Source organism: Pteropus alecto, unplaced genomic scaffold (assembly GCF_000325575.1).
Source record: "Pteropus alecto unplaced genomic scaffold, ASM32557v1 scaffold339, whole genome shotgun sequence".
Lineage (NCBI taxonomy): Eukaryota > Metazoa > Chordata > Mammalia > Chiroptera > Pteropodidae > Pteropus > Pteropus alecto.
The window spans coordinates 1,405,020-1,428,634 of NW_006442509.1; the positions used below are offsets into that span (position 1 = coordinate 1,405,020).

The 23,615-nt window shown below is 60.1% G+C and overlaps 1 protein-coding gene across 2 annotated transcripts; it reads right to left on the reverse strand.

The window, feature by feature from the left end:
• Window positions 1-1,498: 1,498 nt before the first annotated feature.
• On the reverse strand, window positions 1,499-23,499 carry LSS (lanosterol synthase). Of its 2 annotated transcripts, none has more exons than XM_006922564.3 (22): window positions 23,365-23,499; window positions 22,899-22,986; window positions 21,950-22,088; window positions 20,367-20,475; window positions 19,441-19,562; window positions 18,127-18,223; window positions 17,249-17,384; window positions 16,916-17,024; window positions 16,322-16,440; window positions 15,170-15,267; window positions 13,930-13,957; window positions 13,005-13,061; window positions 12,446-12,517; window positions 12,191-12,241; window positions 11,517-11,666; window positions 10,738-10,834; window positions 10,045-10,150; window positions 7,724-7,789; window positions 7,208-7,288; window positions 6,620-6,790; window positions 5,655-5,733; window positions 1,499-5,230 (listed from the first exon to the last, which is right to left on the reverse strand). In XM_006922564.3, exons 1-22 carry the CDS (start codon window positions 23,376-23,378, stop codon window positions 5,081-5,083), a joined length of 2,139 nt encoding a protein of 712 aa, XP_006922626.1. In that variant the 5' UTR covers window positions 23,379-23,499; the 3' UTR covers window positions 1,499-5,080. The 2 variants fall into 2 exon arrangements, with proteins under 2 accessions (XP_006922626.1, XP_006922625.1); XM_006922563.3 differs by having other exon boundaries at window positions 22,818-22,986.
• Window positions 23,500-23,615: the final 116 nt, after the last annotated feature.

A 23,615-nucleotide genomic window follows, 5' to 3' on the forward strand; every position in this document is an offset into this window, starting at 1 on the left:
AGGTGAGCGGCAGGTGGGCGAGCGAAGCTCCATCTGTCTGCAGCCGCTCCCCAGCGCCGGAAAGGTTGGGGACCACTGGTCTACGCGGACTTGAATGTCGGGCATGCTGCACACGCCGGTGACCTCGCGCCTCGAGCCGGCCGCGGCTTCTGCGTCTGCACCGCTGAGGCGTGTGGCGCTGGCCCTCGGCGCTGGCCCCGGTCTCGGTCCCGCCCACTCTCGCTTCGCTACCCTGAAGCCATTATTAGGTGCACGCACATTTAGGATCGTCCTGCCGCGGTTCCGGCCACGACAGGATCCAGGGGGCCCCGAAGGTGGGCAAGGCGTCGGCGCGGGAGACAGTCGACTACATAGCTGAGGCGGTGTGACACTGTTCCGTTTTATTGTGATTTGAGTACAACTTTTATACTTTCTATTTTGGCATTCGATTATACTTTGTGGTTAAGGTAGTAGGGAGTTAAATTTCTGTGGTTAGGCGAAGCAGAAAATCTTATAGAGTATATTATTATTAATATTCATGATGAAATAGTCCATTCTTTTCTCAGTCATTAGAACAGAACTACCTGATGGAACAATCTGAACTTTTAATTCTTATATCTATTACGTAAGATACAGTTTGACTTAAGTAAAGGTGACAGATGTATTCATAACAGCAAGCATTTACTTGTGGGCATTGTTCTTTCTGCCTGAAGAAATCTTTTAAATGCTATTTGATTTATGCTATATCTAAAGTTCAAGCTGAACCTTTCTCATAGCTGTTCAAAAGTTTCCTTGGTGCAGTAGTGAGGAAAATATTTATAAAAATCAGTTTTACAAAGCTGCTTTCATAAGCTAAGTTTCTGTTCCTTTGTTTTTTAAGCACCAAGGAGATCCTGACCTAGCCAGCCTTTCTATGAAACTTAAACTACTATAAGGCACATGAATTCTATCTTTATTCACTATATGTTTACTATCTCTATTATAAGCTTCTGTATAAGGCAAAGGAAGATCAGGTAATCTTTTCATACTATTAGCCCCCCTAGGTGGATGCCAGAGTTTTTTATTTATCTACTAGGCCACAAAAGGAGGCCCTTCTATAGTAGGCACAGGGTTATGAGTAAATTTCTTATCCTTTACTAATTTTTCTACTAACTGCGTGGGAACAGGAGTATAAACTGGTTCTGGTAATTCAGCTTGTTATAATTTATTCATAATATCTTTAAGAGGCGCGTCAAAAGGAATTTCCCTTAATAATTGTTCAAATAAAGGGTTTACGCATTCTGGACACGTCAGGGTGACTAGAGCTGATTCCATATGCGGGGAATTTACTATGTTTTCCTCGGAGCCAATTTTGAGGAAATTCATTTGTATAGCGTTTACACTTACTAGAATTTGTGCTACCCACATTCCCCCTATTAATAGGATCGTTTCTAAGCCAATTATCCCTAAACACATGCCACGTCCTCGTTCTTGACGATGCATTCCTCGAGGTGGGGGGGGACCCACAGCAGACGCGTCGCTCTCAAGGGGTTTTTATTGCCTGAATGAAATTTAAGCCCCCAGCAGCAGTGACCCTGCTCAGTGAGGCGAGGTCTCCACGGAGCCCAACGATCCCAGTTCGAGAATCCCTGAGACGAGGCTGTGGCTCTCCCATCACGGGGACACAGAGCCTGCGATGGCCCCAAAGGAAATTTCCCGCATAATATTCAGAATCTGAAAACCGAAGCTAAGAGAATTTGAATCCGAGAATCTTCAGTATTTTGCCCAGGGCAGAGAACCTGATTTTCAGTCGGGTTGAGGCAAACATTTTCCCCTGACACAGCTGAAGACACAGCTGCTTATTTGCGAGCAGCTACTCTTGTTCCCTGAAACTGCGGTGGTCCAGGGTCACATGGTACTTGAGTGACAGGCTCAGAAAACCCCAGATCCACGACTGTTCCCAGGATGAGACACGACACAAGCATGACAGGCTTGGCCTGAAGGACCCGACATCTGCTCAGGTAGTCGCGTGAGAGCACTCTAATAAGTTTTTCAGTATAAAAGCATATTGTCACTTCTTTTCTGGAAAACCTATGCTTTGTCCAGTGACCTGGACACGGCTGGGGCCTTCCGGGGCCAGTGGCCACTGTGAAGTGTAGGCTGCCCTGCTGCTGCCCCAGGACATGGGCCAGAGGTGAAGTGCAAGTTCCCGAAAGCCACCCAGACTCAGTGCGATCACGACAGCAGGGTGCTCTCCGAGGACAGAACAATCCGTCCTAACGTTCGCATGGAACCACAAAAGACCCCGAACGGCCACCGCAATCTTGGGAAAGAACAAAGTGGGACGTGTCACACTACCTGATCTCAAACTGCACTACGAGGCCACAGTAACCAAAACAGATGCACAGATCAACGCAACAGAACAGGAAGCCCAGAAATAATCTTGCACCTATATGGTCACTTCATCTACGACAAAGGAGACAAGAACATATAACGGGATAAAAACAGTCTCTTCAATAAATGAGGTTGGGGAAACTGGACATACACGTGAAAAAAAAAAGAAACTGGACCTTCGTACACCATATGCAAGAAGAAACTCAAAATGGACTAAAGACTAAAATGTAAAACCCAAAGCCATAAAAATCCTAAAAGAAAAAACAGACAGTACTCTCTGACGCCACTCTTAGCAGTGTGTTTTTGGATATATCTCCTCCGGCAAGGGAAACAAAAGAAAAAATAAACAAATGGGACTATATCAAACTAAAAAGCTTGTTTCACAGCAAAGGAAACCATCAACAAAATGAAAAGACAACCTATCTAGTAGAAGCTATCTGCCAGTGATACACCTAATCAGGGGTTAATATCCAAAATTTACATAGAGCTCATATAACTCAATCCCGAAAAAAATCCAATTAAAAAATGAGCAAAGGACCTGAACAGGCATTTTTCCAAAGAGAGCATAAGGATGACCAATAAACCTATGAAAAAATGCTCGACGTCACTAATTGTCAGAGAAATGCAAGTTAAACCCACGACGAGATATCGCTCACACCTGTCAGAATGGCATCATCAGTAAATCGACACGTGCTGGCAAGGACGTGGAGCAAAGGGAGCCCGCACGCACTGGGGCTGTAAACTGGTGCAGCCACTATGGACAACAGGGTGGAGGCTCCTCAAAAGATCAATGCTGGAACCAGCACGGGACCCCGCAGTTCCACTTCTGGGTGTTTATCCACGGAAATCCAAGACACTAAAGTGAAAACACGTACGCACCCTGTGTTCGCTGCAGCATTATTCACAAAAACCAAGATACGAAAGCAGCCGAAGTGTCCATGGATAGATGACTGGACAAAGAAGTGGGACATACACACGATGGAAAATTAGCCTCAAAAAGGATGCAATCTTGCCATTGGTAACAACCTAGGTGCACCTAGAAGGTATTATCCTAAGTGCACTCAGTCAGGTAAAGACAAATTCCCTATGATTTCACTTACATATAGAATCTAAAGAACAAAATAAAGCAACTAATAAAGCAGAAACAGGCTCACAGAGGACAAACTGATGGCTGTAAGATGAGAACGGGCTTTGGGGGCTGGGTGAGAACCGTGACGGGGCTAAGAAGTACAAACTGGCAGTTACAGAATCGTCACAGGGGTGTGACGCGCAGCGCAGGAAACGGGGTCAGTAGCCCCGTAGTAACTAGGTAGGGAGCCAGATAGGTGCTAAACGTATTGTGATCACTTTGTAAATTACGTAAACGTTTAACCACTAAAACTATACTGAACGTCTACTGTAATTAGAAAGAAAATATTCTTTCTAATATTCTAAATTTATTTTCTTAAAAAAGCATTATGAGCAAACCCAGCAGGTCTCAGGGCTCCAACGCGGCTCCCGCACTGAACGAAACCCAGCAAAACATCTGGGCCAAGTGTCGACATGCAGCAGGCACCCAGATGCCCGCTCTGTGCCACAGCTGGAAGCCGGAGGGGCCAGCCCTGGGGGCTCAGGGCAGAAGAGGTCGGGGGGCAGACCTGGGCATCGGGGATGGTGCCCAAGGGCCAAGGGAGCTGTGGGAGGGAGGCCGGAGTGCGGAGTCTGAGCAAGGGCCCTGCCGGGTCCTGGGCAGGGACAGCTGGAAGCAGAGGGCCGTCCAGATGCCAATCTGCTGCCTGAGGGAGGACAGTCAGCCTGAGGGCACGGTGCGGGGCTGCTGCCAGCCCCAGGGTAAGCAGAGGAACGGCTGATGGCTGATGGAGGTGGCATTGGGGTGGGACCCCTGGGGCAATGCCAGGCCTGGGTTTTCTTCTCATCGAAGCTCTTGGTGACCCCTCACAGCTAGTCTCGGAAGGCCCATGGCAAACCCAGGACCCGAATTCCTACTCTGAGCCCCAGGCCCTCGCGCACTCAGTGGCTCACTGGTGAGAGGCATCACCCCGGAAACCTGGCCCAGGGCACAAACCAGGGCACGAGGTTCTCAGCAGCCACTAGGGCACCCGGGCATCACACCTGCCTGCCTGGCTGCAGTGGGTGGTAGTAACAGGCTGGGGCGCTGCTAACAAGCCGACAGCCTTGGTCACGCTTGGCTCCCTGAGCACTTCTGTCATTACGATGTGGCTATAAACCTGGAGGTGGCGATGCCAGTGCCCATGAGTGCTGCCTGCAATGCGGCATGTAAGACCTTGAGGTCAGAGCCAGCGTGCCCCGGCTGTCCCTGGTCCTCGATGAGCCCTGGGCAGCCACAGTGACCAGGAAACCCCTTCCTCACCCCACCAGCTGCTTGTGGAAGTGCCTGGTCCCTCAGCCCAACAGCCAGAAGATGTGGGAGGGGCTGGAACTGGGTGGGAGGCAGACAAGACACACGGCCCCTCCTGAGAAGTGTCACTAGGGGGAGAGCACCTGCCCAGGAGCTGGGGACCACGCCCAGGCCTCAGAGTCAGTGCATCTCACTCCCTCCTCAGGACCAGACCTATGCTGAAGGGCAAGCGTCTGAGCCACCAGGCCGCCCCAGGATCCCTCGGCCAGCGGGAGTAGGCGGCCGGCTGCGGGGGCTCCGTGTGCCGGCGACATGCCCCAAGCTCGCCAGACTCCCTTGATGCCCACCGCCTGGCAGCTACGCCAGATGCTACTCCCAGTGCCCAGCAAGGGGGCGGCCAGCGAGGGTGCTCTCGGGGTGCAGACAGGCGAAACGGCTGAGGGCCCAGATGGGGAAAACGTTCTTGTAGTTCGTGTAGCTGATGGCACAGGACTTGTTGAAGACCCCGGAGACGTTCTCCTGCAAGGACACCGGCACTCACCCAGGCTCCAAGGGAAGGGGGTGCTCCCCAAACCAAGACCGGGGAGGGGGGCTGGCAGGGAGTCAGTGTGGGAGCACGCCACTCAGCGATCACCCACCAAGTCCCAGACCTAGGGCCCTCGCCCTGCAGCAGCCCCGCCAGCCTGGCCCAGGCCCGCCCTGGGGAGGGCGGTCAGCCTCGCGTGCATGTGGGGCCCCGGCCCGCAGGCGCGACCGCCGCACTCCAGCCAGCGCTCCCTTCACGGGCCCTCGACCCCCAGCACAGCTTTGCCTTCAGCACAGGCCACTCTGGGGGTGTTTCCAAACCTCAAGGCCCTAAAGCCACGCCCTGCCCGCAGACCTGGCACCAGGAGGGGCCGCAAGACGGGGTCAGTGCTGGCGTGGACCCCCCACCACTGCGCACCTGAGGCCAGTCGCCATTGGGGAGCTGCTTTCTGAGCAGACAGCGGACACCTCGCTCCAGGGCCTCCACGTCGGGGTGCCTGGGGAAGGGGGCGACAAGCACACTGGACACTCTCCATGATAAGCCACCTCTGGCTGCAGCCAAACCCAGTGCCCACCCTCGTGGCCAGCACAGGGCAAAGATGTGAAATGCGGTGTGACAAGAACTCCTAACGTGTGTGAGGTGTCACCACCCGCAAGGGATACCTAGAACACCTCAAGGTGCCCCATGAGAAGCAAGTGTAGATGTGGGCAGGGAGTGGGTGGCCCATGAAGGCAGCCAGGCGCTGCCCTGCGCGCCCAAGGGAGTGGCCGAGCCTGCACCCTCCACTGTCCGCAGGCCCAGCTCTCACCCTCACTCATCTCGGCCAGAGGTGAGTTTGGGACCACACTCAACTGCGGGCGGCTGACGGGGGCCAGTCTGTGAGCCCTGGGGGTCCCCCGCCAGCTCTGCCTCTCGCTCACACTGACCTGGTCTAGCTTTGGGCATTTACGAAGTTTCCCTAAATGGCCCTAAACCCAGCACAGGCAGAGCAACACAGGCTGCGACCCTGCGTGTCCCTGTCATGTGCCTGCACACGCCTGCACGCGTGTTATGTGCTGTTTCTGCATGTGCCCACGTCTGCGTGTCCGTGTGCCTGTGCACACACGTGCCTTAGCACCCCGCTGTGGACAAGTGGCCCACGCGAGCCCTGCAGACGCTGTGCACTTCACCCTGGGCACCTGGGGCCTCTCGCATCCCTCGTCATCGCTGGGGGCTGGTGCCCCTGCAGGAGCCCTCTGGTCTGGAAGGACCTACGACCCGCACCCGGGGAGCCCCTGCTGCAGTCCCGTGGGCCTCACCCCTCCTGCCCTGCACTCGGGTCTCAGCCGCCCGCCTCCCCGGCCAAGTCGCCACGTTCGTTGTCCCTCCTTCCCTGCCCCCACCTGACGGCCATCAGCCCCATGAGGGCCCAGCACGTGTTGTGAATCTGGGACTGGGCGCTCTGCACATAACGCCGCTGTTCACAGGACTCGAAGTCCTCCCCCCAGCCGCCATCCGCCATCTGCCGCGACAGCAGGAAGTTGCAGGCCCGGGAGACGTCCATACAGGCGGTCCTGCAGACAGACACCAGACCCGCACGCCGTCAGGCGGGAGGGGCCGAGCCCAAGTGCTCACGCTGGCCAGGCTGGCTCAGGGCTGCGGGGCTGCACTCCAGGCTACTCACCATGGGTGCAAAGGGGCACAGATAAAGAGAAACGCTCTGCAGCTGGACACAGCTCGGACCAAGACCCCTCCCCTCCTTTGACCCAACCTGGCGAGTGTCCTGGACTGTCCATTCCCTTGGCAGCGGGGGTGGGTCAGGCAAGCTGAAGGCCAGGTGGCCCGGCAGACGGGCAGCCGGACCGAGCACTTTCCACGCAGATGCTCTTGGCCCATGAGCCGGGATGGTGGTCTCACATCACCATGGCAACACCGAAGGAAGGAGCCCAGCAGAAGCCGGCTGACCAGACCCCGCCCCAACACATACTCACCCGTCGTGGTAAGTCTGTCCCATGCAGGCAAAGGCTTCCAGCCCAAACCAGGTGCCATAGGTGAAACAGACGCCCCAGGAGCTGGAGGGGACAGAGGGAACGGCCTCAGCTCTCAGGCCCCTCATGGCAGACAAGAGGGTGGCAATGCCCTCCGGCTGGGGGGCAGTGGTCACTTTCAAGAACATCCGTGTGGCCTTCACAAACCACAGCAACCACAAAGCTCTGCGGCCGAGCCACAGACCTGCCCCTCCTGGCCCGTGGGGGGCGGCTCCCTCTGCAGGAACCTCTGAGCGAGGTCAGAAACAACCCAAATCCAGGGGGACACATGTGATCAGAATCCACACTCAAGGCGCAAGCCTCCAGGCACACCTGACACGCAGCAAATGCGGCCAGGGCGGGGCCAGGCGTTCGCAGGGACAAGGTCTCCCGGCAACCCGGGGCTGGCGGCTTCCTGCAGAGACCTCTGGCATGGCGCCCGCACGGGACAGAGCCCCGCGAGCACCGGGGGTCACTCACCCCTCCCAGGAGCCGTCCGCCCTCTGCTTCCGCCGGCAGTACTCCAGGCCCTGCTCCAGGGTCTCCCTGCAACACAGGACGGCCCGGTAAGCATCCTGGCAACACAGCCACCTGCCCACGTCCACCCACTCTGCGGGCTCAGAAGAGAGCATGTGCTCCACCTTTAAAACGTGTGAAAATAAACTCACAGTTCAGAGAGTTCAGAGGGGACACAGGTCAAGGCAGGGTAACTACAGGGGACAGAGGAGACCAGGGCATGCAAACACGGGGAGGGGCCCGACGTCAGAAGCTGCCATGGACAGGGTCGAAATTGCTGGGAACAACGTCAGGGACATAGGCTGCAGAAAACCACGCACAATGAAATTCCATAAAGAAAAAAAATTAGAAAACAGAAGATTCTGAGCACAAGAGAGACACGTTGAAGCCTTCTGAAGAAGGCCCGAGAGAAGGTACAATGCAGCCAAGGAGCCCGGGACCCTCGTCTCCCGGGCTCACCCTTTGTCATCTGTCCCCAGTGTGGGTGGCACCCGAGACTTGTTTATAGCCACCAGACTGCTGCTGAGTGGACTGGATGGCCCTCCTGTGACTGCATCCCATGACAGCCCAGCTCTCTCTGGCCAGCAGGGTCCTTCTTTCCCTTGCCAGCAGAGGCCACAGGCCAGAAATGAAGGGTGGCCGCCAGCTGACAGCACGAGACGGGCCCAGAGGCTGACACTCCACAGAGGTGGCAGAGACCTGCCAGCAGCCCTGGAGCGCCGGGCAGACCTTCCTTCCTCGATGCTCAGACAAGAGCCTGGTCAGCAGGCAAGGGGACCCAGCAAGGCCTGAACCCCACGGGGGCAGGAAGTGATCGCTGTGTGTTGTTTTAAGCCATCAAGTTTGCAGCAACATTGCTCTCAGCAAAGATGACGGGACACATGACGTCAGCGGTAAGAAGGGCGGAAATCAGGAAGTTAAAATAGAACTTCAAGCAACACATTTAAAAACTTTGACAAGATATACGATTCCCTAGGAAACTAATTTATTAGACAGCCCAAAGAAGAAATGGGGCTGGACAGCCCCAGAACTACCGACAGCGGGGCTCGGAAGTCCGACTTCTCCCGGAGACAACTCCAGGCCTGGCGTTCCGTGAGTCTCGCCAGCGGGCGGCAAACAGCACACACTCTGCTGAGACCCACAAAGCCTTTCGAAGCCAGGCAGGGAAAGTGGGGCGGTGGCCCTCGTGCCGCTCATTAACGGATGCAGACGCGAATTCTAAACTAACGTCGGAAAACCACACGCGGCAGAGATATATCAAGTTAGGATCGTTCCAGAAACGCACAGGTGTTTTAACATTAGAAAACCACAGTGATCATCTGACTAAATTAACAGATAAAAGATAAACATACAATCATCTCACAGACACAGAAAAATTGTTTGCTGAAACACAACACCCGTTCACCATGGGAAAAAAAAACAACTCAGCAAAGTAGTGAAAAATACTTGTTAACCGGAAAGGGAGCGACTCCCCCAAACCTACCCAAACGGCGGTCCCAGAGGAGAAACGTTAGAAGCGTCCCCCTCTCGAGCCAGGACCTGCGACAAGGGCACCACGTCGCTACTTTCCTCAAAAACCCCAGGCCCAGACAGGCGCTCCGGACACGTAAGGCAGAAAGAGCCGGGCCCCACGAACTCCGCTGGAGAACGGAAGGGACCAGTGCGCGGCCCAGCCCCCCTCAGCGTCCAGCAGCGCCCCCAGGACGGCAGGCCGGCCTCTCACCAGCACGGCTGTGACTTCCTCAACGAAACACTTCTCAACCTGAGTCCTGACTACAGAAAGGCCCTGCGGGCCCAGGACGAGCAGGGGCAAAGCAGCGTGGGATCTGCACCCAGCAGACGGCCCCCGCCTGGCCTCCGAGGAGGCCCAGGGAAGGGAGCCCGGCCCCCGAGCCCTGCCGCCGGCACCCTGGTGCAGGAGCGCGAGGCCACGGAACCAGGAGGGGCATTCTGCTGGCGAGTGTGCCCACTTCGCGACGGGTCACCCGGCGTGACGTGCAGGGTTTGGGCGCTGCTACGCACTGCTGCCAGGCTTCAAGGGGAAAAACACCTGCAGAGACCACCACGTACTCAAATGCACGTGTCTCTGACGCTGCCCGGAAAGAAGACGTGGAAACCTTGTCTCTGTGGTGAGACCGCGGCTGGAGCCCCAGCGGGGGCGCAGGACCACGGTCCTGGGTGTCAGAGCCCTCGCAGGAGGCTGGCTCTCCGCGGCGAGGCTGGCAGCGTCTAGGCCCTTGGCCCTGGGCTGGTGGCACCGGGGCTGTGTCCGAGGTGGCTCTTACCTGATCTCCCCGGGCCTGTGCTCCGGGAACTGTGTGTGGAAGACGGTCAGCGCCTGCATCACAGACGAGGTGCACTCCACATACGTGTAGTCGATCATGATGTCCCCTGGCAACACCAAGGGGGACGAGGAGTGAGCTTCACTGCGGCTGCCCACTTTGGCAATTCAGGCCAAATCGTGAAGGACAAAGCACCGTCACACAAGGAACCTGACCATCTGCCAGAAGAAGCAACGACACCTCCACCAGTAACCAGCCCAGGTGGCAGGCAGTACCTCCACGAGGGACCTGGAGGCCCCTCTGTGCTGTGGGACGGCAGAGAGCTGAACTGCACCCCAAAAGCCTTCCACTGGACTGTGTTCACAATGACAGCGAGGTCCAGTGGTCCTAGGGTCAGAACGCCAGGGTAGAGCACACACAGAACCAGGCCACACAGACCAGAATTGAGACGTGCAGGGGACACAGGGTGGGAGGGTCCACACAGACACCCCTCACAAGGAACACTGAGGAGAATACGGCCGGGCTGGGCCTGAGCTCGGAGACCCGTGCTGCCCCCACGTACAGCGGGGACACCACAGCCGCTGTGGAGGCCCAGAGATTTGGGGGGCGCTGTCAACTGTCGGAGCTTTGGGGCACAGCCTGCAGCCAGGGGAAGACTTTGGGCCTCTGGCCTGCAAACAGGCCCCCGCCACTCACCGAACACCTCCGAGGGGTTGAGCAGCTCCAGTAGGTGGCCCCCGCGCTTCGTCTCATAGGTGGCAAACCCCCCGTCAGCGTTTCTCATGCTCAGCAGCTGGAACCAGAAAGACGCACGCCCTGAGCCAGTGCACGAGACACGGGCTGTGGCCCTCCCGGCTTCGTGGCCAAGCTGAGCGCCACGGGCAGGGGCCGGCAGCGCCAGCCAGTGTCCACGCTGGGTCATGGCCCTTGGTGCCTGACGGGGCTGCAACTTCCATCAGCCACGTACGCTGGAGTGACCGTGGGGGACGCCCTGACACACACGCACCCCACCAGTAACCATGGGGGACACCCACCCCAACACACGCACGCACCCCACCGGTAAGCGGTGTTGGTGCAGTTGAGCCGCGTGGCTACAGGCACTCTGCGGGGGCTCCCTGCTCTCAGGCAGCCTGTGGACACTGTCAGTCCCCCGGAGGGCACGGAGCGGCCAGGCCTGTGAGCCCCCAGCTCCAGGGAGAAAACAGGGCTGCAGCCACCACCCTGAAGCCCACCCTACCCCATGGCCAGGCCAGGGACACTGACTCCACACCCAGTGGGGGCCCCGGCCGGCCAGGCACAGGTGCCCTCACGGGACGTGCCCTGGAGCTCTCGCCCGAGTGCTGGCTGACACGGGCGCCGTGGCACATGCAGCCGAGGGCATGGCTCCTCCCGGCGGTCACGGGCCCAGGGACCTCCACGTGCTTATTAGCAGCCTCGGGGCCTGGTGGCCACAGCCCCATGCCCAGCAAACTCACCACAGCCACAGCATCAAAGAGCTGCTGTTTCGAGGTATGTGTGGTGACAAAGGGACACTTCTCCTGCACGAGAAGGATGGACTTCAAGGCCTCAGCGGTGCAGTCGGCGACGATCCAGCCACAGTCCAGCGTGCTGAAGGGGAAGGCGCCCTGCGGAGCACGGGCCTGTGACGGGTGGGGTGGGGACTGCCCGGGCCACAGCCCCAAGCCACACACGTGTGGCCAGCCCAGCCTTCCGGCATGACAATCCACACAGGCCACAGTCTCCCACCGCCACCCTCGGACCCCGCTACAGGACAAGCACGAGAAAAGGGCGAGGCGCCTTCCCGACCCGAGGACATGGGGACGGTCGTGTCCCCGAGGACGTGGGGACGGTCGTGTCCGTGCTCACGGCCCTTCCCACCCTCACCTCCCCCGTCACTCCAGGTCACACCCTCACAGCTCGTCTCACGTCTGTGCGGCTGTCGGGAGACGGGACGCTCGTGCCCTGCACGGGGACGAGCCCGCGCGCGCAGCCCCTCGCGCACCACTGCACTAGGGACTGTCTGGAGAGTGCCAGGCACCCCGCACATGGTCCGTCAGGGCGACAAGCGTGGGGGCCCAGGAAGAGTGCTCCCCGAAGGCGAGGCCCCGCACGTGGCAGGCAGCCTCTCGGGGCTGCCGCAGCTGCACACCTTGCACATCTGGCGGTAGTACTTCTGGTAGTCGGGTGGGTTATCTGGGACCTGGGCGCACAGGAGAGAACAGTCACTGCCATGGGCAGACTCCAGGGCAGAGGGGCTCCGGTGCAGCAGGACAAGGGGGTCCAGGGATGTGGCCTCTAGACCACTGGTGCCTGAGAAAGCTCTCTGGGCACCACCCTGCCCACCACTGGAGCTGAAGAGGGCAGGGTAGGGGCGACAGGAGGACCCCAGGCCCCCAGGGCTCACCTGTGACATCTGCAGAAACTCGTGTGCCTTCTGCAAGCAGGACGCAAACTCGGGCCTGTGTTGTGCATCTGCCTGGAAGAGAAAAATGTGAGCCATCAGCCACCAGACAATGCACGGGTGGGCCTGACAATGTCTTGCCGCCCCCGGGACCAGAGACAAGCCGACCCAGGGTCTCAAGTGTCTATGACAAGTCAGAAAAAGACAACGGCGAAATGAAGTGAACAGAGGAAGCCACCATGGAGTGGCCCACCCTGCACAGCCCGCCCAGGGCTCTATGGCTCGGCTCTGTCAGGATCTGCCAGGAGCAGTCAGAGTCTGGTGGGAGCCTGGAGCAGCCCCGCCACCCGGTGGCCCGGGACACCCCCAGACCTCCCTTCCACTGTCTCGCCGGCCCACTGCCCCGGGCTGCCGGGCAAGACCCCGCCTCCACTAGACTGTTGCCAGATGCCTCACAGCCCAGGAGCCAAGAGTAAGGCCAGCAGTGCGTGTCTCTGCCAAGCTCAGGGGCGGACACGTGGAAAGGTCGGCCGATGGCTGGAGAGCAGGGACACACACGTACCTCCAGCAGAGCTTGGATGGTGAACGAGGTGTCCCAAACCTGTGAGCCATTGGTGCCCTGCACGCAAAGGGAAGGCTGTTAACAGCAGCCAGGGCAGCGCCCTCCTGCAGCCATCGTCCCCTGGGGACCGAGAGCTCCCACAAAGAGGTAGAGACCAGGTTGACACCTGACCCAGACCCTAAGCTCTGTGTAGCCCTCAAGCTCGCGAGGGCCTGACCAGGGCCAGCCCCGCAAGCAGCCCCACCTGTCTTCACCGGGCTACCAGCAAGAGCAGAACTATCAGGGCACCTCAGGACGGCCACCACCCAGGACCTCCTCCACTGCCCACCCACCGACGGCCTTTGCCCCAGGCAGTGATGACCAGTGGCCAGTGTACACTGAGGACGCTGCTGGAAGCTCTGCGTTTCCACACAAGCCAGGCAGGTAACAACAGATGAAACCACCTAGGGACCTAATAGCTCCCCAGCTCACTGTCCCCAGGGTCTCTGCAGCTGAGACAGGACAAGGTCCTGTGACGTGGCACCCCACCCGCAGGTTCACACACAGCAAATACGCTGAGGGGTGGAGGGAACAGCGCTGTCGCCAGATCATCTACAACATCCGAACATGGTGGGCTAGCCGCATAGCACCCCGCAGCCTGCGTGCAGAGGCCAGAGACGCTGCATGCCCTGGAGGCACGGGGGCCTGGAGGGCAAGGCTCTGCTCCCGAGGCCGCGCCTCCCACTCAGGTGGCGTGAGGGCTCTGGGTCACGCGGCCTCTCCACCGCAGCTCTGGGCCACTTGGGCTCCCACAGCCCCAGCCCCTGGGCTCCCCTGCTGTGGCCGGCAGGACGGGCGGGTCCCCCAGCCCTCCCCGCACCGCCAGGGCTCGTGCGGAGCGACTGCTGAACACGACAGACCCATGGCGGGCTGCCCCATGCCTCACCTGCATCTTCATGCCATCGAGGCCCAGCCTGGGAAGGAAAAGAGCCCGGTCAGGGAGCGAGGGCAGAGCTGGGGCCAGGCGGCACCCACGGCCATGCCCGCGTGAGAGCCGCTGGCTCGCTGCACAGGGATGCCAGGAGGCTCCCTCCAGGACAAGGAGCCCCTCCAGCCCCAGGGCACCGTTCACAACTGACCCGCCACCCTCGTCCCCAAGGCCTTCCCGATGGTCCCCGAAGCAGCCCTGTCTGTCCACAGGCTTCCTAGTTCTGCCTTCCGGAAATGCCCAGAGTCTGCACTTTGTGGTGGCTCCTTCCACTGAGACAGCCCTCCCAAGCCTCCACCAGACACCGGGCCCCTCACCGACACGTGACACACAGACACACGCGAGTGGTGGCCCCGGCACAGCCCCACGCCATGTCTGCACCAGGCTCGAAGCTACACCTGCCAGGGCCCTCACCAGAGGTAATCGGGAATTCTGGAGACGTGCTCCTGGAACACACTGGAGGCCGGCCCGTCCATGTGCCAGCGCACGAGCATGTTGATGGTCTTCGAGATCTGAGGGGACAGGCCTGTCAGCACCGTGTGGCACACCGGTGGGAAGCAGGCTGTCAACCGACACTGGAGGCCCCAGCACAGGCCCTCGGGCCGGTGAGCCTTCTGCTCTGACCCTCCTTCCTCGAGCCAGACCGGCCACAGTCATGCCCTAAGAAGCAGGGTCTCCCCGAAAGGCCAAAAGGGGCCGAGGGCGTGCACACAGAATGGAGGGCGAACTGCGAGAGGCACCGTGAGCCCAGCCGGTGGCGAGCAGGCAGAACCACCATGCGAGGACTGGAGCAGGTGTGTGGGCTGAGGCGCACAGGGTCCAGACCTGTGGCAGGGGCCACAGATCAGAGCCACGTGTTCCAGAGACCCAGACCTCCCCACGGGCTCCCCCAGGCAGAGCCCCGCTCCAGCCCCAGGGCACCGTTCACAACTGACCCGCCACCCTCGTCCCCAAGGCCTTCCCGATGGTCCCCGAAGCAGCCCTGTCTGTCCACAGGCTTCCTAGTTCTGCCTTCCGGAAATGCCCAGAGTCTGCACTTTGTGGTGGCTCCTTCCACTGAGACAGCCCTCCCAAGCCTCCACCAGACACCGGGCCCCTCACCGACACGTGACACACAGACACACGCGAGTGGTGGCCCCGGCACAGCCCCACGCCATGTCTGCACCAGGCTCGAAGCTACACCTGCCAGGGCCCTCACCAGAGGTAATCGGGAATTCTGGAGACGTGCTCCTGGAACACACTGGAGGCCGGCCCGTCCATGTGCCAGCGCACGAGCATGTTGATGGTCTTCGAGATCTGAGGGGACAGGCCTGTCAGCACCGTGTGGCACACCGGTGGGAAGCAGGCTGTCAACCGACACTGGAGGCCCCAGCACAGGCCCTCGGGCCGGTGAGCCTTCTGCTCTGACCCTCCTTCCTCGAGCCAGACCGGCCACAGTCATGCCCTAAGAAGCAGGGTCTCCCCGAAAGGCCAAAAGGGGCCGAGGGCGTGCACACAGAATGGAGGGCGAACTGCGAGAGGCACCGTGAGCCCAGCCGGTGGCGAGCAGGCAGAACCACCATGCGAGGACTGGAGCAGGTGTGTGGGCTGAGGCGCACAGGGTCCAGACCTGTGGCAGGGGCCACAGATCAGAGCCACGTGTTCCAGAGACCCAGACCTCCCCACGGGCTCCCCCAGGCAGAGACCCGACTAGAATGCACGTGCACCCCCATCGGACGCGTGTGCTCTACACGGCTGGCCAGCCATCACTGAAGGCCCATGGAGTCCCTGTGGCCCAGGGAAGACCTGGGAGCAGGGTCGGGAGGGGAGCTCGGTGACTGTATGCACTGGGTGGGCCCAGAGGACCTGCGGTCACAGCCCCCAGGAGCTCACAACCACTCTGCCTCCTGCAACTGCTACCCTGCTCTGCACCAGAGGTGGCCACAGAGCCCCGCACACCTGGCTGCACCTGGCCTCTGCCTGCCCCGCAACTTGCGGCCGAGTCAGGTCAGGAGCCTGGAGGCTCAGAGCAGTGGCGGTTCCCACCGTGGGGCTCGGAGAAGCCGAGAACAGAACCCGAGCAGCCCTGATGCGCTAAACTCATCAGAGAAGGGCAGACGGGGTCATGGGACATGGCTGGCCAGAGACCCTACAGGTGGCCTCAGAAACAGCGCTCAGACACGCCGGCTGGTGGGATGGGGGGAGGACCATGCTCACAGGTCGGGGCAGAATGAGGTCCTGTGGGATGAGACAGCTGCCTGCAGGGAGACCGCACTCCCAGCTCCGCAGACTGGCCACTGGGCCAGCACCTACCCTGGGCTGTGGCCAGGTGCACATTCCAGGCCGATACCCAGCGAGTGGGGACACTGACCGGGCCGATGCTCAGGCACTTGGAGAAGCGGTCGTCAGCTGCGATGTGCTCATACAGCATCTGGACTGCCCGCTGCCGCAGGCTGGTGCTGTGGTGCCGCTCGTACAGGTCGAAGATGGCTGTGGGGACGAGGGTATCAGCGGGCACCGGGCAGGGAGAGGAGCTCCTGGCCTCAGCCCAGACCAGGCAGAGTTCCCCAGCAGCCTGCCATCTTTCTGTCCTCCTGGCCCCGCTGTACCTCACTCCGTATGCGGTCCGCCCCCCACACCTGGCGGCCGCCCACCTCGCAGCTGTAAGCGGGGTCCTCAGCACTCAGGAGCACCCAGCAGGCACGGGGAGCACGACTGGGCCATCTCCGAGGGGAGGTTCCGCAGGGAGATGGGGCCTGGGGTCCCTGCCTGCTCTCCCCCAGGGAAGGGATGCCACTCGAAGGCCCTCAGCTGGAACCGGAGGCCCAGCTCGTTCCCAGGGCGAGGACAGGGCAGGCCTGCTGCAATGGAGGCGCACCACTGGCCCCGTCGTCACGTGACCCAAACGACAGGAGAGGACACTGGTCATCACCTCAGGGGCCAGCTGACCCGGGGAGACACCCACCGTACGCTGCACGGAGCAGCCAGCTGTGTGGCGTGTACAGGTCGCCGGGGGCCACGTTGTCCCTCTGCGCCGGCCAGTCTATGCTGGCGTAGTCTTCCACGTAGAGCTCCTGGGGATGCAGCCTCAGCACAGGGCTGCCAGACGCCCTCCCTCCACCCCACCCACCCCGTCCTGCTTCCCGGACTGGGGGACTGGGCTGGCACCCGTCCCACCTGGCACGAGCTCCACTGGGCAGTCACATAGGAAAAGGAAGGGTAGCGCCACCCCAACCCCAGGGCCCTGTGGGGGGCACGCGAAGCGGCAAGCCTCAAGGGTGCCCCGGGCAGCCCTCACCTGGCGCAGGCTCTGGACCAGGGGGTCCTCCTCGGCTCTCAGCCGAGTGGCATAGCAGTAGCTCATGGGCAGGTAGACCATCCGGCAGTGGCACCAAATTGTGGACGGATGCGCGGGGACCCAGGAAGGCAGCAGCCTGGGGGAACAGTGCATCAGCAAGGGCCCCAGCCCCCCCACCATTGCCACTACTGGGTCCCAGGCCTCCCGAGCATGGACACAGTGGACGGCTGTCCAGGCCCAAGTTAGCACAGCCAGCACTCATAGCCAGAGGGGTCCCGGAGTCTCCCCTCCTGAAGGGAACAGTGGGACCCTACTACGCATAGAAACGTTTCCTGAAAAAATGTCATAGTTTTCATTAGATGTCATAAAATGTCGCAAGATGCTGGTTGTGTCAGACGAGAAAGGCCTAGCGTGGACTTTGCTGACTGTTTAAATAGTACTGTACTTCTGCTGTAAAGAAAATTCTCCTATCTGAAATGTTCAGGGGTCAAGTATGACGCCTGGAAGTAACTCTGTCACCCACCAGCAAAACAGACACGGGGACAGACGAAACGGTGTGCACAGCCCAACGCTGAGGGAGCGAGGGGTGCTGGGCTCTCACCTTCTCTCTACTCTGCAGACGCTCGAGAACGAGATGCAACCATGGCCGTGCAGGCCACAAAGCCAGAGGGGCCCCTTCCCCACCAGGCGGTCTACAGGGCACCCCGCCGGCCCGACCCACGGCACCTCCCTCCCTCCTCCTGTCTGCCCACGGGACTCAGCCAGGCAGGGCCGCCAGCAGTCCAACCACGCCCCGCTCCACAGAAGGGACCGCCCCTCGTCTGGGTAACAGGCGGCAAGGGGTGAGGGCCCCGCTGGGCCCTGCGGAGCAAGCGCACCACATCTCTGGGAGCAGGGTGTGGAGGCCTTCCCAGCTGTAGACATTCAGGACGGCCAGCCAGAACTTCCCCCAGGACGGGATGGCCACGGCTCCGCCTGAGGAGAGAACAGACCTGCGTCACCTCCCCTGGGTGGACCCTTGGAGCCCATGTGGCCTTCTCGCAGGAGCTGAAGGCAGGCCTACTAAGGAGCTCAGCCCCACTAGCAGGCCCGACCCCATAGCTTCGGGCGGGACCTGAAGCTGCCCCAGGGTGAGTGACCAGCCCCAGGACAGGCGTTCGCAGCCCCACCTGGAGGGAGCAGCACACGCGGGCAGCTACCTAGAAAGGTGAGGGCCCAGGTGCCCACGGCAGCCGTGCCACAGGGGCCTAGGGAAGGTGACCAGAGCAGCGTGCACACACTCGGCCTCCTCTTGGGGTCACTCCTAGCCACCCCGGCCTGTGTCCCTGCTCTGCAGGCAGGCCGGGGCTCCAATACGGTATCGGTGACACTGTGGCCCAAGTTGGAGCCTGCCGAGCAATACAGGTCCCAGACACAGAAACACTGTCCAGACCCGAGGAGGGGACATGGCCAGGCGCCTGAACACAGCAGGGAACCAGAGGCTGGGGGGACTGGTTCTGAGCAGGAGCAGGCGTGAGGTGGCGGGTCCCAGCAGAATGCACACAGGAGGCCTGACCTGGCCTGCAGGTCAGGAGGACTCCCGGAGAAGGGACGTCTAAGGTGCCAGGTCCTGGCTGAGGGCTGCCATGGCGGCAGATAGGGCAGGATGGAAGGCGGGTCACAGGCGGCAGGAGCGCAAGCTGAGCCCGAGGTGGGAAGGGGCTTCAGAAGCAGACGGGAGCCCCAGGGAGCCTGCGCGAGCAGGAGGCAGGTGGGGGTCATCAGGATGCAGGCAGGCCAGACCTGCCAGCTCCGTGGAGCGGTGGCAGCTATGGGCCACCCCAGGGACGTGGTGACTCTCCCGCACAGCCCACAGAGAGAGGGTGTCCCCGTGGGCAGCACACAGGAGGGTGAGCGTGGGGATGTGGTGCAGCCCTCGGCCCCTGCTCCTTCCGTCTAAAGGTCGCTGCAGGCCACGCCCGCCAGCAACATGTTAGCCTGTTCTCTAAAATGACCAGAATCACGTGGTCACCTTACCTTGCTTTTTAAAAATCACTGGCCAGGTCGGACGGTCCCTACTCCGGCTCTGATGAGCCCGTGCTCACGGGTCTGGCCCATGTTTCGGCTGACAGTGCCTCTACTTCTATTCGCAAGGGCTTATTAAGCCGAGGTGACAAGGAGTCTTTACCCAGGGAGCACTGTGCAGGGTGTACCTTTCTCGTGGAGAACATTCCGGGCTCGTGCCAGGTCCGGGTCGTCGGGCCCAACGCCCAGGATTCTGAGGGACACGTAGTTGAGCGCAGTCCCAAACACTGTGGACTTGTCTTCAATGTGCCTGCACAAGCAGGAGACAGGATGAGAATACATCTTTTATGGCTTTTAAGAAATTAAGCAATGCTTTCTAGAAAATTCCTTAGAAAATCAAGAAGACTAGAACACCTTACACTGTCTTGACAATACAAGAAACCCAAAAGAGCCACTTCCAAGGACAACTCTATAGTTCTAAAACCGCCCCTGCAGGACCCACCGACCTCAGGCCTCTGCCCCTTCCCACACCTCAATCAGCAAGTCCCAGCTCAGGCCCAGTCAGCACTAAACCACACAGAATGCATGACAAGGTGACACGTTAGGGCAGGCTAGGAGTCTGAGGCGTCAGAAGCACCACTCAGGCCTTGACATTTGTCATGACATGCTGGGACCCGCAGGCCAAAGAGCCAGGCCCTTGAGCTCAAGGCCCACAGCTCTGGCTGAGCTGTCCCCCTCGGGTTCTGTCATGAGGACCAGTGGTGTGGACCTGGCCTGCCAGAACCCACGACAGAGCGAGCAGGTAGCCAACTGCCTTGGGGGAGGGCGCGGATCCCAGAGCCAGCCCCGCCAGAGAAAGGCAGGCCAGGATGGGGAACTGGCCAGCCCAGCTCCGCCCCGAGTCAGAACACCCCTTCTGCCTTAGTGATGACAGCCAGCCAGCTTTCACTGTGCCATGAGGGTCACGAGGCTCTCGATCGGTCACAAAACCAATTCACAGCACAAGCTGTGACAGTGAGCTCCCCTCCAATCACCCTGGGTCCACAGCTAGTCACTCCACCCCTCGCAGGTGTGTGTCCGATGTGAGGATGTGTGTGCACGTGCACGCACTCACAGGCCCCAGCCGCCGTCCGGGAGCTGCACCGACCGCAGGTAACGCACAATCTCTCTTCTGTACCCCGCTGGCAGAGGGATGCGTGCCACGTGGCAGGTGATCAGGAGGCCTGTGTGGCAGAAAGGATGTTCTGTGCTGGGAGTAGGCACTCAGCTGGGAGTAGGCACTCTCTCGCCCCTGCCGAGAGGGAGGTGTTCCCAAAGACCTCCTTCCCAAACATGCCTGCCAAGGCTTCCCCTCCTGCCACCGTCAGGGACTATGGGGCAGGCCCTGGCGCAGCAGCCACAACTGTGCCAGTCCTGCCTGGGCACAGGGAGCCCACCTGGCCACTCCAGGGCCCCACCAGCTGGGACACCCTTCGTGGGGTTACAACTGCTATCTATGCTACTGTTTTATAAGCAGTTTATTAGCATCTGGCGCTTTGCACATGGGGGCCTTGGACAATAATCTCTACACAGAGAACCGTCTCTTCCCTGCCTGGCCCTCCTGAGCATGGTGCTCACAGGTTCCCCCCAACCCCGGCCCCTGGCTCCACCAGCCACATGCCTGTGGCACTGCATGACGTGCCATGAGCGCGACCGGCTCAGACACATCACAGTCCAGGTAGCCACAATGGCCACAGGCACGTCTCAGAGAACACGCCCTGGAGGAAGGGCAGCAAGGTGCCAAGATGCCACAGAGGCTCACAGAAAAGAAGCCTCATGGCTCTGCCAAGACAGGCGACACACAGGCAGGAAGCAGAGCCAGCGTCTTCTCCTTCTTACAGGTGAAGAAACCGGGGCATGGAGCCCAGAACCAGTGCTCACCAGTGACGCACATATGGGCACGTGTGTCCACAACAGATTCTCATCATCCCCATGTCACAGGTACGGCAGCCAAGGCACCTGAGATCCTATTGCCTTGCCCAGGGTCAGAGTGAACCCTGGGAAGGGCCTCAACAGGCTCCAGGTGGGGCCAAGGGAAGAACAAGCCCGACCTGCCCCCAAGGACAGGCCCGCATCCAGGCGGCAGCCGGGCTTGAAAGCAAAGACAGGAGCTCCACAGAGAAAGGTCTGTGCATGGGATGACGTTCTACACGGGGCTGCAGGCCGAGGATGGGCACCCGGATGCAATACCCCGGCACTCCCCAACCCAACCTGTAGCTCACTGGCTGAGCTCCGTCAGCCAGCCCTCCGAGTTGATCTCATGCCCGAGCTGCCCAAGGAGAACTTGAGATCCCCATCCACCCCTGTGCCCGCCTCTGGCACCGCTGCACAAGCTCAACCCTTCACCTGCAGTGCCCCTGCCGCTCTGCACAGGGACTGCCCCGTCAGGATGCTGGGCGGGGCAGGCCGTGCCTTCCCACCCGGCCAGCACCAGCAGCAGGACAACCAGGGCGCCGGGAAACCCTCCACGACCCTCCACGACCCTCCACGACCCTCCACGACCCTCCACGACCCTCCACGCGAACTCCTGGGCAGGCACCTGCTCGCTCGCTCAGCACAGATGGCTACCAAGGATGTGACCCAGGTCAGGCCAGGACCCCAGACCCCAAAGATACCCCACAGTGGCCTTGCCCACAGGCCGGGGCAGCACCCTCCTACCTGGCAGGAGGAAGAGTGGGCCGCCATAATCACCCGCCCAGTGCCCATCCTCGGCCTGCAGCCCCGTGTAGAACGTCATCCCATTCAGAGCCCCCTCACGGGCTGTGTGGGCTTTGGGCAAATCTCTAAAGTAACTCTTCTGCAAAGGAGAAAAGAGAGGAGGGCTGAGGGGTGGGGGCCAGGCCAAAGACGCCCTCGTCACTGCCTGCTGAAGTGGAAATAATGAGAAGTTTCAGCTGTTTCCAGCGAAAACCTGAAACGCTCTGATGATGGTGTTACCATCGCAGCAAAGTCAAAGACAGTTGCACATTCTCAGTTTTGCTTTCCAGCCACACACGTTTGCAAATTTCTTCACAACCTCGCCAAGACACCTTAACTATAAACCAGGTGCCCAAGACCGTGAGGTGGGGAACCGATGCCCACTCAGACCCGGGTCTCTCACAGGAAGGGGCCAATAGACCGCACAGGGACTGAGGCCAGGGCTCGGCAGGGAGACCCCATGTAAACTGACACTCTTTTACGAACTGAATTTCTCATACGAAATTCATTGGAAGATAAACTTTTGTGCGGATAAAAACAAAATTAGAGCAGTTTCTTAACCATGACAGCAACGGAGGGATTGATGCAAAGGGGTCCATTCAATTCACGCTCTGTAAGTCAACTGACTCCCACAGGAACCAGCTTCAGTGGCTTGTGGCCCAGGCCTCACATCACATATCTCTTTTCACAAGGGAAAAAACACTTTTTACAGGCAACTTTTTAAAACTCTCTGTTGGTTCTTGGTGCTCCTGGCTAGGGAAATGGGATGCGAGCAGGTTTCTGCTGGTGTCGCAGACATTGTGTGTGACCAGCACGACCCAACACCTACGGTGTCCAGTCCCAAGGAGCAGGCTTCCAGTGCAGTCTGCTCCCGGCTAGGATTTTCCTCTTCTGGAAAATACGTCCACACCTGTCTCCCCCTCTCACTGCTGAGTCGCCAGCGGCTGAGATCGGTGGCCGGCTCTGTCTTTCGGGGCCCCCCTCTTCTACGCAGACACCTGAAAATGACCGTGCGCAAGTGAGCGGCCATCCCGCCTACCCCCGACGAGGTCAGAGCCCAAAGGGCTCACTTTCAACAACCCACAAGCAGGCCATTATTCGTCACCCTGCAAAATAAAACACTCTCGGCGCCACTTCTGCCTGTACGTACCGCTCCATTATTAGTCGTGGCGACTGGAGACGCCGGCCACCGGGACCTCCGCCCAGGCCCCCCGCCCTGCCCCGCCCCACCCCACCGGACTCTCCTCAGCCCTGTCCCCGCCAGGCGGCCCCCCAGCACACGCAGAGCCTCTGCTGGAAGACCCCTCCGCGGCGACCCTCCTCAGCTCCGCGACCACGCCCTTCCTTCTTGCAGGGTCCCGAGCGCGAGGACTCACGTGCCCTCCGTCATGATTGCCGCCAGAACCTCCACAGCGATGCCAGCAGCCAAATACCCTAGAGGGTGCCCGCGAACCTGCCGCCCCCACGCACTGCGCAGGCGCACATCTCGGACGACACAGAAGCACTGTGAGCAGATGCTCGAGCAGCCAATCAGAGCGCCGCGAGGGTGCGCTCAGGGCGCGTCCGGCTACTGCAGTGGTGGAGCACGCGAAGCCCCACGGCGGAGGGGGCGGGGCCTGGCCCGAGT

What these genes read in the sequence shown, in the direction of transcription:
- LSS (XM_006922563.3), bottom strand. An exon ending in TGGTCCAGAGCCTGCGCCAG is followed by an intron (nt 17,025 to 17,248) that starts GTGAGGGCTGCC and finishes CTGCATCCCCAG; the next exon opens with GAGCTCTACGTGGAAGACTA. An exon ending in CAACCCCTCGGAGGTGTTCG is followed by an intron (nt 10,151 to 10,737) that starts GTGAGTGGCGGG and finishes TGGTGTTGCCAG; the next exon opens with GGGACATCATGATCGACTAC.